At 32.8% G+C, this 17,125-nt stretch overlaps 1 protein-coding gene across 4 annotated transcripts; it reads left to right on the top strand.

Moving 5' to 3' along the window:
- The first annotated feature begins 6,982 nt into the window (after positions 1–6,982).
- On the top strand, positions 6,983–16,468 carry ccn2b (cellular communication network factor 2b). 4 transcript variants are annotated; one of them, XR_009119395.1, is made up of 6 exons: positions 6,983–8,151; positions 9,647–9,863; positions 11,606–11,857; positions 12,984–13,240; positions 13,314–14,041; positions 14,367–16,468. XR_009119395.1 is itself a non-coding variant. In XM_058047562.1 (5 exons), exons 1-5 carry the CDS (start codon positions 8,098–8,100, stop codon positions 13,617–13,619), a joined length of 1,086 nt encoding a protein of 361 aa, XP_057903545.1. In that variant the 5' UTR covers positions 6,983–8,097; the 3' UTR covers positions 13,620–16,468. The 4 variants fall into 4 exon arrangements, 1 of the variants encoding a protein (XP_057903545.1); XR_009119394.1 differs by having other exon boundaries at positions 13,314–14,176; XR_009119396.1 differs by having other exon boundaries at positions 13,314–13,851; positions 14,839–16,466.
- Positions 16,469–17,125: the final 657 nt, after the last annotated feature.

Here is a 17,125-nt window from a genome sequence, read left to right as displayed (position 1 = left end):
TCTTAAATTAACGAGAATAAAAGCCACGATATTACGAGAAAAAAAGTCATAAATTAACGAGAATAAAAGCCAGGATTTATGCGAAAAAAAGTCTTAAATTAACAAGAATAAAAGCCATGATATTACTCGAAAAAAGTCGTAAATTAACGAGAATAAAAGCCATAATATTACTCAAAAAAAGTCGTAAATTAACGAGAATAAAAGCCATGATATTATGAGAAAAAAAGTCTTAAATTAACGAGAATAAAAGCCATGATATTACGAGAAAAAAGTCTTAAATTAACGAGAATAAAAGCCATGATATTACGAGAAAAAAGTTGTAAATTAACGAGAATAAAAGCCATGATATTACAAGAAAAAAGTCGTAAATTAACGAGAATAAAAGCCATGATATTACGAGAATAAAGTCGTAAATTAACAAGAATAAAATAGTAAATTTACAGAATTTTTTTTTAAAAAAATGTGTGTTCTGTCTAGTTTTTCCTGTAGTAAAATATTTGACTACGCTGTACCTCGAACCACAAGACCTCCATGATTCATTAATGACCGTACTTCTGAACAGGATGTCAGACATTCCATCCAAAATGCACGAGTGTCAAGCGGAGAAGGACAGCGTCACACAGGTAGACTGCATGCAAACAGGAATCTAACCGCAGCCGGTACAAAGTGTTCTGACATCATTGGAGTGTGCATGCAGGAAAAAAAAAAACAAAAAAAAAAAAACAGGGAACGGGAAGAGACAGATTTGCTGGCTGGCTAAGCAGGAATGTACCAGACTTAAACAACATCCTGAGAGAACGGAGGAGGAGGCGACCGCTGTGCTTCCATCCACCGGTGCTATTTTTAGCCCTTTACCTCACCTCCTTAAAGACAAGGTGTTTTTGTAAACCCTAGTGGGTCTCCTGCAGGACAAATGTTTGCACGAGTATGCAACGTGCGGCACACGGCTCTGAGATTGACGGGTGGAATGCTAATAGACTACAAACAAGAATATATATCATCTGAGATTTTCAGAATAAAGTCATAATTTAATGTTATAAGGAAGGATAAGGAAGTGAGAGGGGCTAGACATGCTAATCTGAAGCTAATCTTTGTGAATTTACGACTTTATTGTGGTAAATTTACAGTTTTATTCTCGTGATATCATGGCTTTTATTCTCGTAAATTTAAGACTTTTTTCTCGTAGATGTACGACTTTATTTTCGTAAATTTCTGACTATTTTAGTCTTTAATTTATGAATTTATTGTGGTGAATTTACAGCTTTATTCTCGTAAATTTTGGACTATTTTAGTCTTTAATTTTTATGACTTTATTGTGGTGAATTTATACCTTTATTCTCGTAAATTTAAGACTTTTTTTCTCGTAGATGCACAACTTTTTTCTCGTAATTTCTGACTATTTTAGTCTTTAATTTATGAATTTATTGTGGTGAATTTACAGCTTTATTCTCGTAAAATTAAGACTTTTCTCTTGTAGATGTATGACTTTATTCTCATAAATTTCTGACTATTTTAGTCTTTAATTTATGAATTTATTGTGGTAAATTTACAGCTTTATTCTAGTAAATTTTTGACTATTTTAGTCTTTAATTTTTATGACTTTATTGTGGTAAATTTACAGCTTTATTCTCGTAAATTTAAGACTTTTTTTCTCGTAGATGTACGACTTTATTCTCGTAAATTTCTGACTATTTTAATCTTTAATTTATGAATTTATTGTGGTAAATTTACAGCTTTATTCTCGTAAATTTATGACTATTTTAGTCTTTAATTTTTATGACTTTATTGTGGTAAATTTACAGCTTTATTCTTGTAATATCATGGCTTTTATTCTCGTTAATAATACTTTTTTCTCATAGATGTACGACTTTATTCTCGTAAATTTCTGACTCTTTTAGTTTTTAATTTATTACTTTATTGTGGTGAATTTATACCTTTATTCTTGTAAATTTAAGACTTTTTTCTCATAGATGTACGACTTTATTCTCGTAAATTTCTGACTCCAGTTTTTAATTTATGGCTTTATTGTGGTGAATTTATACCTTTATTCTCATAAATTTAAGACTTTTTTCGCAGATGTACGACTTTATTCTTGTAAATTTCTGACTTTTTTGTCCTCATTTTACGACGTTATTGTGGTAAATTTACAGCTTTATTCTTGTAATATCATGACTTTTATTCTTGTAAATTTAAGACTTTTTTTCTCGTAGATGTACGACTTTATTCTTGTAAATTTCTGACTATTTTAGTGTTTAATTTATTACTTTATTGTGGTGAATTTATACCTTTATTCTTGTAAATTTAAGACTTTTTTTTCATAGATGTACGACTTTATTCTTGCAAATTTCTGACTTTTTTTGTCCTCACTTAACGACTTTATTGTGGTAAATTTACAGATTTATTCTCATAATATCATGGATTTTATTTTCTCGTAGATGCACGACTTTATTCTCATAAATTTATGACTATTTTAGTCTTTAATTTATGAATTTATTGTGGTAAATCTACAGCTTTATTCTCGTAAATATATGGAATAGATGGAATTGAACTCGGCTCTACGAGCTGTGAGGCCTGTGTGCTATCCACTCGGTTGCCGTGAATCCCATGTTCAATTTTATTTTTATTTTATTATTTTTTTTAATATAATATAATAATATAAATATCTTTTTTAAAATATTTTAAAATATATTTTTTAATGTAATATTTCTCGTAAGTATTCTACCAGGAAAAAAACTGCCAAGGCTTTGTCCCAGCACCAGAACTTTGATGTTTGGTGATATCTAAAGCAAACATAACCATGGAGGACTAAAGCGCTGGAGGCTTAATGGAGCCAATGAAAGCAGATATGATAACAAACAACAGAATAAAAGCAAAGATTAAAGGTGAACTCACGTCTGGGAGAAAGAACTCCATGCTTATATCACCTCAGCAAAAAACCCAAATCCCCGTGTGCCAACTCTTGCATGTTTTTTTTCCCCTTTTTCTTCCTGCCAATCCACTTTTACAGCCTTTTTTTTGGATGCTAATATTAAGAATAATATTGACATAAATTAGCAAAGGAAGTTCAAAGCGCCGAACCCCTGATGAATAAAGTACTGCAATAACTGCTCTAAACAGGCGTATTGACAGTACTTTAATACAACATGACTGACTCACTTACACCTGCACTCGTGCATCGGATGTTTGTGTGAGTAGGAGCGTATTAAAAAGTGCTTTGGTTGGACAGACGGCAGCCAAAAGCACCAAGCTGAGCTCCGCTTCCAGTCAAACACCTTCACTCGCTCTCGTTGTTGTACTGGAACACAGGAAGCAATTAACTCCGCATATCCTGCAGTCTTTGGAGTCAGGTGGCTGGGTTTTTTTTAACCCCCCAAAAAATATCAGAACCACGAAAATAATATTTAATGGTGTATTTCCTGTGTTCTTACATGTTGGGCGGGCGGGCGGGAAGTGGCGTCGCAATTTAGGACAAAAATAAGGCTTGTGCTTGTGTGTGTTGCTGTAAATGTGTTTCCTGGGGGAGCTGAGTGGCGGGCGCACAGGAAGTGATGCCGCAATTTAAGACAATGTGTTTCCTGGGGGAGCTGAGTGCCGGGCGGACAGGAAGTGACGTCGCAATTTAAGACAAAAATAAGTATTGTGCTTGTATGTGTTGCTGTAAATGTGTTTCCTAGGGGAGCTGAGTGGTGGGCGGACAGGAAGTGATGCCACAATTTAAGACAAAAATAAGTATTTTGCTTGTGTGTGTTGCAGTAAATGTGTTTCCTGGGGGACCTGAGTGGCGGACGCACAGGAAGTGATGCCGCAATTTAAGACTATGTGTTTCCTGGGGGAGCTGAGTGGCGGGCGGACAGGAAGTGATGCAGCAATTTAAGACAAAAATAAGTATTTTGCTTGTGTGTGTTGCTGTAAATGTGTCTTAGGGGGAGTTGAGTGGCGGGCGGACAGGAAGTGACGCAGCAATTTAAAACAAAAATAAGGCTTGTGTGTGTTGCTGTAAATGTGTTTCCTGGGGGGGGCTGAGTGGCGGGCGGACAGGAAGTGACGTCGCAATTTAAGACAAAAATAAGGCTTGTGCTTGTGTGTGTTGCTGTAAATGTTTCTTAAGAGGAGCTGAGTGGCGGGCGGACAGGAAGTGACGCAGCAATTTAAGACAAAAATAAGGCTTGTGCTTGTGTGTGTTGCTGTTAATGTGTTTCCTGGGGGAGCTGAGTGGCGGGCAGACAGGAAGTGACGCCGCAATTTAAGACAATGTGTTTCCCGGGGGAGGTGAGTGGCGGGCAGACAGGAAGTGACGCCACAATTTAAGACAAAAATAAGGCTTGTGCTTGTGTGTGTTGCTGTAAATGTGTCTTAGAGGGAGCTGAGTCGCGGGCGGACAGGAAGTGATTATGGGATGCATTCAATTGTAATCTGATGCATGTTCTAATGAAATAAAACCATTACCATTACCATTACCAATTAACCTAGCATGTTTTTGGAATGTGGGAGGAAACCGGAGTACAAATAAAAAAAAAATAAAATAATTTTTTAAAATTAAATAATAAAAAATTAAATAATTGTAAAAAATGTAAAAAAAAATGTTAAAATTAAATAAATTGTACAAATTAAAAAAAATTTAAAAATTAAAAAAGTTGGGGGGGTTGTTTAATTTAAAATTTAAAAAAAATTTAAATTTTAAATTTTTTTAAATTTTTAACATTTTTTTATATATTTTAAAATTTTAAAATTTAAAAACATTTAAAAATTTAAAATTTTTTAAAAATTTTAAATTAAACAACCCCCCCCCCCACCCCCAACTTAAACTATATTAGGAAAGCAGGAAGTGAAGAAATGTAACAGTTACTGATTGTAAAAGTACCAGATGGAGGGGTAGGATTTAATAAGCTTTGCTTCTTCCTACTCCTTTTGGACATGTGGAACTGTGAACTGATTATGGGATGCATTCAATTGTAATCTGATGCATGTTCAAATGAAATTAAACCATTACCATTACCAATTAACCAAGCATGTTTTTGGAATGTGGGAGGAAACCAGAGTACAAATAAAAAAACTAAAATATTATTTTTTAAATTAAATAATAGAAAATTAAATAATTAAATAATTTTAAACATTTTAAAGATTTAAAATGTTTTAAAAATTGTAAAAATTGTAAAAATTTTAAAAATTTTAAAAATTTTAAAAATTTTAAAAATTTTAAAAATTTTAAAAATTTTAAAAATTCCTTTTGGACATGTGGAACTGTGAACTGATTATGGGATGCATTCAATTGTAATCTGATGCATGTTCAAATGAAATAAAACCATTTACCATTACCATAAATTCAGCGAATCTCCGCATAGATCTGTCAGTCCATCACTGCCACTCAAACAACACACCTGTTGAGTTGAGACGAGACGCTAGTATTTCTACAACCACAACCACAACCACACAATCAGTCTATTTGTGCAGGAGAACCTGGAACCTTTGTGAGAAAGAACAGAGTTGATTTACGACCCGGTCAAAAACACACACAATGTTGTAGCTGCTGCATGTACGTCATCCATCAGGCATCATGTCAGCTGTCTGGCATGGCAGTTATTAGTCTGTAGTCCGTACAAGAAGGGTTATGTAATGTTTGCGGCAGGAGAAAAGAGACAAATAACATATAATAATGTGGTTAGCGCGGAGCAGCAGCAGTCTCTCCAAGCGACACATAACAAAAGACGCTGTGTTCTTAGACTTATATAAATCCTGCATCCTTTATTATTATTATTTTTTTTTTGTCGAATCAAACCGTATCGCTTCAGTTCAGACTCCTAATAATCACAGGTGGCAGCTTTAGGTTAAAGGGTACAACAAAATCCGGAATCAGTCAACAACCGGAACAAAAAGTATCTTCTTGGTAAAAAAAAAAAAAAAGTCAATGAGGCGTTCATGGATCAAAGAGGACTTTTCCCATCAGGCATCTGTCTCATTCGTTTGAAGCATTGGCGTGCACACACACATGCGCTAATTCCTTCTGGGTTTGCCCATCTTAATCCCCAGGTGGAGGACAGGTCAGCAAACCCGATATTTTCCAAGCAACATTTTTTTTTTTTTTTGAATCTGTTGGGTTTTTTTCCCTGCTGTGTGATTCGTTCGTTCGTGCACATGTGAACGCTGCCACTGAACTTGGGCACAAAGAAAATTTTCTTTTACCCCCACTGCGACCCTGAAGTGACCTTTTGTCTTTTTCAAATTGTTTGTGCTGAGAACATCATGTGACCTTAATCCAAACCATCTGCAGTGCTTACTCGGAAAGTTTGAGCTAAACAGTTCCTTCTCGAGTGGTAACTTGGTCAAAGGTTTGTGAAGTCGAACATCTACACAAGGTGTGGAAAAGTGGTTGGCTTCTTCTGGATTTGCATGTTTGTCAGATTTCAATGTTTCACATCATCAGATTTTTATTTTTATTTTTATTTTTATTTTTATTTTTATTTTTATTTTTATTTTTATTTTTATTTTTATTTTTATTTTTATTTTTATTTTTATTTTTATTTTTATTTTTATTTTTATTTTTATTTTTATTTTTATTTTTATTTTTGTAAAAGAACATCATAGCAACAGTAAAATATGGTGGTGGTAGTGTGATGGTCTGGGGCTGGTTTGCTGCTTCAGGACCTGGAAGACTTGCTGTGATAAATGGAACCATGAATTCTGCTGTCTACCAAAAATATCTCACAAGCAACAGTAAAATATGGCGGTGGTAGTGTGATGGTTTCGGGCTGTTTTGCTGCTTCAGGATCTGGAAGACTTGCTAGTGATAAATGGAACCATGAATTCTGCTGTCTACCAAAATATCTCACAACATCATAGTAACAGTAAAAATGGTGGTGGTAGTGTGATGGTCTGGGGATTTTTTTTTTGCTGATTCAGGACCTGGAAGACTTGCTGTGATGAATGGAACCATGAATTCTGCTGTCTACCAAAATTATCCCACAACATCATAGCAACAATAAAATATGGTGGTGGTAGTGTGATGGTCTGGGGCTGTTTTGCTGCTTCAGGACCCGGAAGACTTGCTGTGATAAATGGAACCATGAATTCTGCTATTTACCAAAAAAAAATTATAGAACATCATAGCAACAGTAAAATATGTCGGTGGTAGTGTGATGGTTTCGGGCTGTTTTGCTGCTTCAGGATCTGGAAGACTTGCTAGTGATAAATGGAACCATGAATTCTGCTGTCTACCAAAAATATCCCACAACATCATAGCAACAGTAAAATATGGTGGTGGTAGTGTGACGGTCTGGGGATTTATTTTTTTTGCTGATTCAGGACCTGGAAGACTTGTTGTGATAAATGGAACCATGAATTCTGCTCTTTACCAAAAATAATCATAGAACATCATAGCAACAGTAAAATATGGTGGTGGTAGTGTGATGGTCTGGGGCTGTTTTGCTGATTCAGGATCTGGAAGACTTGCTAGTGATAAATTGAACCATGAATTCTCCTGTTTACCAAAAATATCCCACAAGCAACAGTAAAATATGGCGGTGGTAGTGTGATGGTCTGGGGCTGTTTTGCTGATTCAGGACCTGGAAGACTTCCTGTGATAAATGGAAAAATCCATCCATCTGTTGGTGACCTCAAGCTGAAACCAACTTGGGTTCTACAGCAGGACAAAGATCCAAAACCCAGAATATGAAGACCTTGAAATGGCCTAGTCCAAGTCCTGACCTGAATCCTATTCAGATGCTGTGGATCAAAAACCTGCAAAATATTATTCCAACGATGAAAACCAAGGTGTGCCGTCATTCGAATCGCCATGACAGCACCTGGCTTTTTTACCCACCGCACCCACGAGCCAATGACGGGTCAGCTTGTCAGCATGTGAAACTTTTGAATCCCAATGTTTTCATCTCTCACATCACACAGTGGCAATGGGCTGTAGTTTCCCGGGGCTACACCCACTGCCCTGGTATTTAAACTCAACCCCCCCCCCCACCCACCCCCTCCATCCTTTACACCCAGTCCTCTCCGAGCAGCTCAACCAGACGCAGCCTCCTTCCCACAGGAGCCAGTAGACCCAAATCCGTACAACTGGAGTGGACACCATCTTGTGAAGAACTAACTATGTCCGTGGAAACTTTCGCCACATTCTCCTTTCTTCTGCTCATAATCTCACTGGTAAGTTTCCTCGTCATAAATTATCATAATTTGGGAGTTAAGAAACTACTAGGTAATAACTTATATGAATTTATGAATATGAATGACAGCTAAATGTTAGTAATAACAATATTTTCCTGATTGTTTACCACCTGTGTAGCTACAAGCAGGAATACATGGGATAGCATGCTGTAGTCCGGTGTCGCCCTCTAGCGGCTATTTTTTGCAAGTGTTGATATAAAACATTGGACATTTTGCTCACAAATAAAAAAAAAATTAAGTGTATTATTTTCTTTTTTCTACTGACTATGAAATTTCTTACCATCATATTTTGTCTTATTGTGATATCACAATTTTTTCCCAATCTAATTTTCCAAAAAATATTATTTTTATTACTAATATTGCCAAAATTATTCAAGTTAGTAATATCTATTATTATTATTGTTGTTGTTGTTTTTGTTATTATTATTATTATTATTATCCAGTTATTCCAATGATTAACTATTGTGAAAATTATTTTTTCTTATAGCTTGTAAGATGTTTTATTATAATGTTATATTTTGTTGTGTTAATTCATTCAAACCCTTTTATTACTAATATTGCCAAAATTATTCAAGTTATTATTATTGTTATTATTATCCAGTTATTCCAATTATTAACTATTGTGAAAATTATTTTTTCTTATAGCTTGTAAGATGTTTTATTATAATGTTACAATTTTGTTGTGTTAATTCATTCAAACCCTTTTATTACTAATATTGCCAAAATTATTCAAGTTATTATTATTCAGTTATTCCAATTATTAACTATTGTGAAAATATTTTTTTTCTTATAACTTGTAAGATGTTTTATTATAATGTCACAATTTTGTTGTGTTAACTCATTCAAACCTTTTAATTACTAATATTGCCAACATTATTCAAGTTATTTTTATTTTTATTTTTATTTTATTTTTATTTTTATTTTTATTATCCAGTTATTCCAATTATTAACTATAGTGAAAAAAAAATTTCTTATCGCTTGTAAGATGTTTTATTATAATGTTACAATTTTGTTGTGTTATCTCATTCAAACCCTTTTATTACTAATATTGCCAACATTATTCAAGTTTTTATTTTTATTTTTATTTTTATTTTTATTTTTATTTTTATTTTTATTTTTATTTTTATTTTTATTTTTATTTTTATTTTTATTTTTATTTTTATTTTTATTTTTATTAAAATCTTATATGAATTTTTTTTTTCTTATCGCTTGTAAGATGTTTTATTATAATGTTACAATTTTGTTGTGTTATCTCATTCAAAACGACATTACCTTACATTTTTTGTCAAAAATCACGAAATTCAAACTCTGGCATTTTATGCCATTTTTGGGGCCCCTGTTGAGCGTGTGTGAGGTTTCCCTTATTTATTGACCATAAAAGTGCATTAGAAGCAAGTCTAAACTGGTTTATTATTCATACCTTTGCCCCCCCCCACCCCCCTCTAACATTATTATATGTGTTACGTGTGTGCAGACAGTGGCCCAGGATTGCTCCAGACCCTGTGCCTGCCCCGGAGACCCCCCTCCCTGCCCGCTCGGGACCAGCTTGGTGCTGGATGGATGCGGTTGCTGTAAAGTGTGTGCCAGGCAGCTGGGCGAGCCCTGTACCCTGCTGGAGCCCTGCGACCACCACAAGGAGCTCTACTGTGACTACGCCTTGCTGAGTGACACCGACACCGGCATCTGCATGGGTAACACAACCTCTGTTGGTCCTCCATGATGCACTCACACGTTTACATGTCCTCTGTTTGGTGGATTTAATAAGGCTTTATGCTTTGGTACTGTAACATAACTGTAACAAGTAACGTAACTCATATTACATAAACATAATAATGAGTCAAAGGCACATTACATACAGAAATCTACAAGGAAATTAACTAAATATGACGCTTATTAGAACAACAGTTGGTCATACAGTTAGCTTGAATGCTAATATTAGCTCATTATTAAATAGCTCAACACACAAAACGGCCACGCACTGTGGTGCGTTTACTGACCGCCGAACACAGTCGGACAAAACAACGCCCAAATCTGAAGATTATCATTGACACAAACCATGTAAATTATGGGCTTTCTAACAATATGAAAATTCATTTATGGTAATGGTAATGGTTTAATTTCATTTGAACATGCATCAGATTACAATTGAATGCATCCCATAATCAGTTCACAGTTCCACATGTCCAAAAGGAGTAGGAAGAAGCAAAGCTTATTAAATCCTACCCCTCCATCTGGTACTTTTACAATCAGTAACTGTTTACATTTGTTCACTTCCTGCTTTCCTAATATAGTTTAAGTTGTTTTTTTTAAATTTTAATTTTAATTTTAATTTTAATTTTAATTTTAATTTTAATTTTAATTTTAATTTTAATTTTAATTTTAATTTGTTCACTTCCTGCTTTCCTAATATAATTTAAGTTTGTTTTTGTTTTTTACATTTTTTAATTTTAATTTTTATCATAATATAACTGACGTTTTTTTAATTTTAATTTTAATTTTAATTTTAATTTTAATTTTAATTTTAATTTTAATTTTAATTTTAATTTTAATTTTAATTTTAATTTTAATTTTAATTTTAATTTTAATTTTAATTTTAATTTGTTCACTTCCTGCTTTCCTAATATAATTTAAGTTTGTTTTTGTTTTTTTAATTTTTTAATTTAAATTTTTATCCTAATATAATTTATGTTTTTTTAATTTAAATTTAAATTTAAATTTAAATTTAAATTTAAATTTAAATTTAGATTTAGATTTAGATTTAGATTTAGATTTAGATTTAGATTTAGATTTTAATTTTAATTTTAATTTTAATTTTAATTTTAATTTTAATTTTAATTTTAATTTTAATTTTAATTTTTTTTAAAAACTAGCATACCTTGTCCTCAGCAGTCCAAAAGGCAACTGAAGAGGAGCGCGCCAGAAAGGCAGGAAGTGACATCACACAGTGTCAAAGTTCACACACAAAAAAATGCATAATGCGACAAATACATACAAGAATCAAATTATTAACGAAATAAAATTGAATAAACCAACACATCGGTTACATATGTGCCCTGTGATTGGCTGGCCAACAGTCCAGGGTGTACCCCACTTTGCCCAAAGACACCTGGGATAGGCTCCAGCACCCCCCCCCCCCGCCACACTCATAAGGATGAATAATAATAATAATAATAATAATAATAATAATAATGAATAATATTGACCAGGGTGACACCACAGTTTGTTTACATACAGAGCAAGCCCACCTCCTGTAATGAAGTCGGTTAGCTCCTCACGTTAGCCTCTGGGATATCGGTTATCGGCAAAAAAAAAGCCAATATCGGACCCAGTAACCAGAAAGAAATAATAATAATAATAATAATAATAACTGGTAAAACATTATGAATGATGAATGGCAGTAGGTGACGGTGTCCATACGTCTGTTTCCCCGCAGCTCAGGAGGGTCAGCCATGTGACTTGGGGGGCATCATCTACCACAGCGGAGAGTCCTTCCAGCCCAGCTGTAAACACCAATGCGTGTGTATGAACGGCGAGATCGGTTGCGTGCCGACATGTCCCAGTAATGTCCGGTTGCCCTCCCCCGATTGTCCGTACCCTCGCTCCATCCGAATCCCAGGAAAGTGCTGTGAAGAGTGGGTGTGTGACCAGACGCCGCTAGACCACCACTACCAGTCAGTGATGGGCGGTCAGTACCGACTCGTCGCTTATATACATATACTTATATACTTTATATATACTTTGTATTTTTGAGGTATTTAAACTTCTTAAAGGGGACTGTATTCTCGTGTTAAACCATGACAAAGTTTCAGGTTCAAAGGAGTTTAGGATGGCTCAAAACACTCGGTTTCAGAGGGCGTGGTAACACTGTTCTTTTGTGATGTCACAGAGGCTTCCTTATGGGCGTGGCTGTGGCTCAAGCGCTGCTTCCCCCGCCCTTCCCCAAGCTTTGCTTCTCTGTTTAGGAGAAGTTATTGTTTTTGTGTTTTTGCATAATATTATAATTTTTATAATTGTAACATGATTATAAATAATTTTCATAATAATAAAATTTAAAATTATTATAATATAATAATGTTAATGTCAACAGTAACTGTAACTAATATTAATATAAGCATCAATATTAATATTTATATTTATATTAATATTTATAAATATTTAATACAATACAAATATAACTAATATAATATTTATATTTATTCTAATATTCATATTAATATGGGTTATTTATATTTATATTTATATTTATATTTATATTTATATTTATATTTATATTTATATTTATATTTATATTTATATTTATATTTATATTTATATTTATATTTATATTTATATTTATATTTATTTATTTATTTTCTACCACTTTTCCTCACAAGGGTTTTTTTATTTTTATTTTTATTTTTATTTTTATTTTTATTTTTATTTTTATTTTTATTTTTATTTTTATTTTTATTTTTATTTTTATTTTTATTTTTATTTTTATTTTTATTTTTATTTTTATTTTTATTTTTATTTTTATTTTTATTTTTATTTTTATTTTTATTTTTATTTTTATTTTTATTTTTATTTTTATTTTTATTTTTATTTTTATTTTTATTTATTCACCAGAAAATCAAAGTTTGTTTCTTCCTTTTTCTGTTCTTTAGTAACCAGCAGTAGAACATAGGCAAGTTTCAGGAAAATATCAGCTCCCAACAAAAAAAAAAAAACTTTCACTTTGACACAATCTTTCGGTACCGATAATTATTATGTAATCCAGGACTACAGTAAATATAAGTAAGTCAAACACTCCACCCCCCCTCCTGTCATTGCAGAGCCTTCTCAGATTCAACCTGTGCCGTCCTCACAACCCATCCCGGGATTCACCGAAATGTCCTTCCATGCATCGGAAGCGGAGAGTCCCAGAGATAACTGCATCGTCCAGACAACCGAGTGGAGTGAATGCTCGGCCACATGCGGAATGGGGGTCTCATCCCGCATCACCAACGACAACCATGGATGCCAACTGGGAAGACAGACCAGGATCTGCATGATCAGACCTTGCAACATCCACCAGGAGAAAGAAATTAAGGTTCGGAATATTTTATACTCATAATATTACAATAAAAGTTGAAATATCGGGAATAATTTTTTTTTTTCCACAGAGGGGAAAAAAATGTGTTCGGACACCGAAAACCCAACAAGGAATGCGTTTCGAATTATCAGGCTGCTCCACCACCAGGACGTACAAACCGAAGTTCTGCGGCGTTTGCACCGACAACCGATGCTGCACGCCTCACGTCACCATCACCGCCGAGGTAGAGTTCCGTTGTCCGGAAGGAGACGTCTTTAGGAAACAGATGATGTTTATAAAAACGTGCTCCTGTCATTACGACTGTCCACGAGACAACGACATCTTTCTGGCGTCCAACACGCGGAAAATGATCGGCGATTACGACCGCCATATTTGATATTGGTCCTTTGAAAGGCTTTTTTTGCACTGACGTTCTTACTTTTTTTTTTTTTTTTCCGCCCCCCCCGACTTGACCACTACTCACTAAAAAAGTGAATTTTAAAGTGGTATCAAGGATACGATTTGTTACTGTAAATTTTAACATTTTTTTTGCATATTTATCACTCAGATCATTAAAATTATATTATTAACCCTTAGATGCATAAGTGGGTCAAAAATGACCCGGTCAGGTTGTTTTCTTGAAATATCTTTGGAATGAAAATTTTTTTAGCATTTCATATTCCAGGTATTCCTCAAAAAACATGTTTTTGCTATGATACCATTCATATTTTTAACTTACCTTTTATAAATTTTAAGAAATTTTAGTTTTTGTGTTACTACCCCAACCTTCCATAAGTGGGTCAAAAATGTTTTTTCCAGGTATTCCTCAAAAAAATATTTTTTTGATATCATGCCATTCACATTTTTAACTTAAATTTTATACATTTTAAGAATTTTTAATTTTTGTGTTACTACCCCAACCTTCCATAAGTGGGTCAAAAATGTTTTTTCCAGGTATTCCTCAAAAAAATATTTTTTTGATATCATGCCATTCACATTTTTAACTTAAATTTTATACATTTTAAGAATTTTTAGTTTTTGTGTTACTACTCCAACCTTCCATAAGTGAGTCAAAAATGACCCGGTCAGGTTGTTTTCTTGAAATATCTTCATAATGAACATTTTTTATCATTTCATATTCCAGGTATTCCTCAAAAAATATGTTTTTGATATCATGCCATTCACATTTTTAACTTAAATTTTATACATTTTAAGAAATTTTAGTTTTTGTGTTACTACTCCAACCTTCCATAAGTGAGTCAAAAATGACCCGGTCAGGTTGTTTTCGTGGAATATCTTTGGAATTAAAATTTTTCATAATTTCATATTCCAGGTATTCCTCAAAAATCATGTTTTTGATATCATGCATTCACATTTTTAACTCAAATTTTATACATTTTAAGAATTTTTTGTTTTTGTGTTACTACCCCAACCTTCCATAAGTGGGTCAAAAATGACCCGGTCAGGTTGTTTTCTTGAAATATCTTCGTAATGAACGTTTTTTATCATTTCATGCCATTCACATTTTTAACTTCCCTTTTATACATTTTAAGAAATTTTAGTTTTTGTGTTACTACCCCAACCTTCCATAAGTGGGTCAAAAATGACCCGGTCAGGTTGTTTTCTTGAAATATCTTCATAATGAAATTTTTTTATCATTTCATATTCCAGGTATTCCTCAAAAAACATGTTTTTGATATCATGCCATTCACATTTTTAACTTAAATTTTATACATTTTAAGAAATTTTAGTTTTTGTGTTACTACCCCAACCTTCCATAAGTGGGTCAAAAATGACCCACATGCATTTTCAGTGGAATCCAATAGGAACCTTTGATTCTTATCAACTTATTAACTCCTAAATATAATACTAAATATCATACAAGTGATTATTCCTAACCAAAATGGCAAAATTAGCATAAAAACGCACTGATTCCAGTATGGGTCATTTTTGACCTACTTATGGAAGAGTGTAGGGTCCAGTCACTCGTGCATCTAAGGGTTAAGAAAGAAAAATAATCCAAAGTTACATGGCTCTGTGTAGCAACAACTGCAATCAAGCGTTTGTAATAACTTGCAATGAGTCTCTTACAGCAACGTGGACGAATTTTGGCCACAGCATCTGAATAGGGTTCAGGTCAGGACTTGGACTAGGCCTTTCCACAGAAATTATAAAAGCCAATGAAAAAAAAATGTAGCTGTGGAGCTACCTTCCAAATTGCCTTGACACCATCTTGCCATAGAGTCCGATAATTATGCTACATGGCTACGAGCTACATGGAACAACTGTAATCAAGCGTTTGTAATAACTTGCAATGAGTCTCTTACAGCAACGTGGCGGAATTTTGGCGGATAAAAGCCAATGAAAAAAATGTAGCTGTGGCGCTACCTTCCAAATTTCCTTGACAACATCTTACCATAGAGTCCGATAATTATGCTACATGGCTACAAGCTATATGGAACAACTGCAATCAAGCGTTTGTAATAACTTGCAATGAGTCTCTTACAGCAACGTGGCGGAATTTTGGCCACAGCATCTCAATAGGATTCAGGTCAGGACTTGGACTAGGCCTTTCCACAGAAATTATAAAAGCCAATGAAAAAAAATGTAGCTGTGGCGCTACCTTCCAAATTGCCTTGACACCATCTTGCCATAGAGTCCGATAATTATGTTTATTAACTCATATTTAGCTCCATTTCAGACTCTACGCTCTTGTTTACGTTTTTTTGTTTAGTCAAAGAGATGATTGCACTTATTTGTTTAAAATAATAATAATAATAATATTAATGGTGAGTGATACAGCATGTATGCTGTCTTTTCCACTTTGGAATTTTGATGTACCTTGACTAATAATTTGACAACATGGCCACATTTTGGCTACATCCAGACAAGAAAAGGCAGAAAAATACTTATGAAATTGACAAAATAGCCACAAGCGTGTGGAGATGCTGACATTACTTATTTTTTGTTGACGTTGTTATGCCATAAATGTTATGCAAGTTGATTGTTTACGGCGTATTTAAAAACAAACAAAGAGAAAATGGGGTAATCAGTTGGGTAAACATACTATATGTGAATATTTGAAGACTGTACAGATTTTGTACTGTAATTTATGTTTTACTCTGTATGGTATTGTTTGTTCTTCACTGTAACTACCTGACAAAGATACTGACTTCCTGTCTATTGCACTCTTGCCTCTTCTCCAATAAAGAAAGTATATTTTTATACGTACGCACAATGTTGGTCTTAGTTGTTCCTGTGCCTAAAAATAGAACGTCTTGTACTACGTCAATTTTCCTGCTCCAAAAACAGGTGCTGTGAAGTTTTGGTGAAGAAGCCAGAGTGGAAGGTTGTGTAAGTGCATTATATTAATATTAATATTAATATTCATTGTGGTATTAATAGTAATTGTAATTGTAATTAATTTATATTACTTAACTACTTAATATATACATATATAAACATATACATTTTATTTTTATTTTTATTATTTTTATTTTTTATTTTTGTAGTTATTTTTATTTTTATTTTTGTAGTTATTTTTATTTTTGTAGTTATTTTTATTTTTTTTTAGTTATTTTATTATTATTTTTTTGTTATTTTATTTTTATATTTTAGTTATTTTATTTTTTTAGTTATTTTTTTGTTATTTTATTTTTTTAGTTATTTTATTTTTAAATATTTATATTAATTGTATATTTTTATTTTTATTTAATATTCATAAATATTAATATTAATATGTTATATATAATATTAATGAATAATATCTATATATTATATAATATTTATAATTACATATTAATATCAATATTAATATTTATTTTTATTTTGTATTTTTATTTAATATTTATAAATATGAATATTAAAATTATTTATATTTATATTTATATTTATATTTATATT

This window comes from Doryrhamphus excisus, chromosome 14 (assembly GCF_030265055.1).
Source record: "Doryrhamphus excisus isolate RoL2022-K1 chromosome 14, RoL_Dexc_1.0, whole genome shotgun sequence".
Taxonomy (NCBI): domain Eukaryota; kingdom Metazoa; phylum Chordata; class Actinopteri; order Syngnathiformes; family Syngnathidae; genus Doryrhamphus; species Doryrhamphus excisus.
Note: the sequence above shows the minus strand (reverse complement) of the source record. Positions and strands in the feature narration are given on the sequence as shown.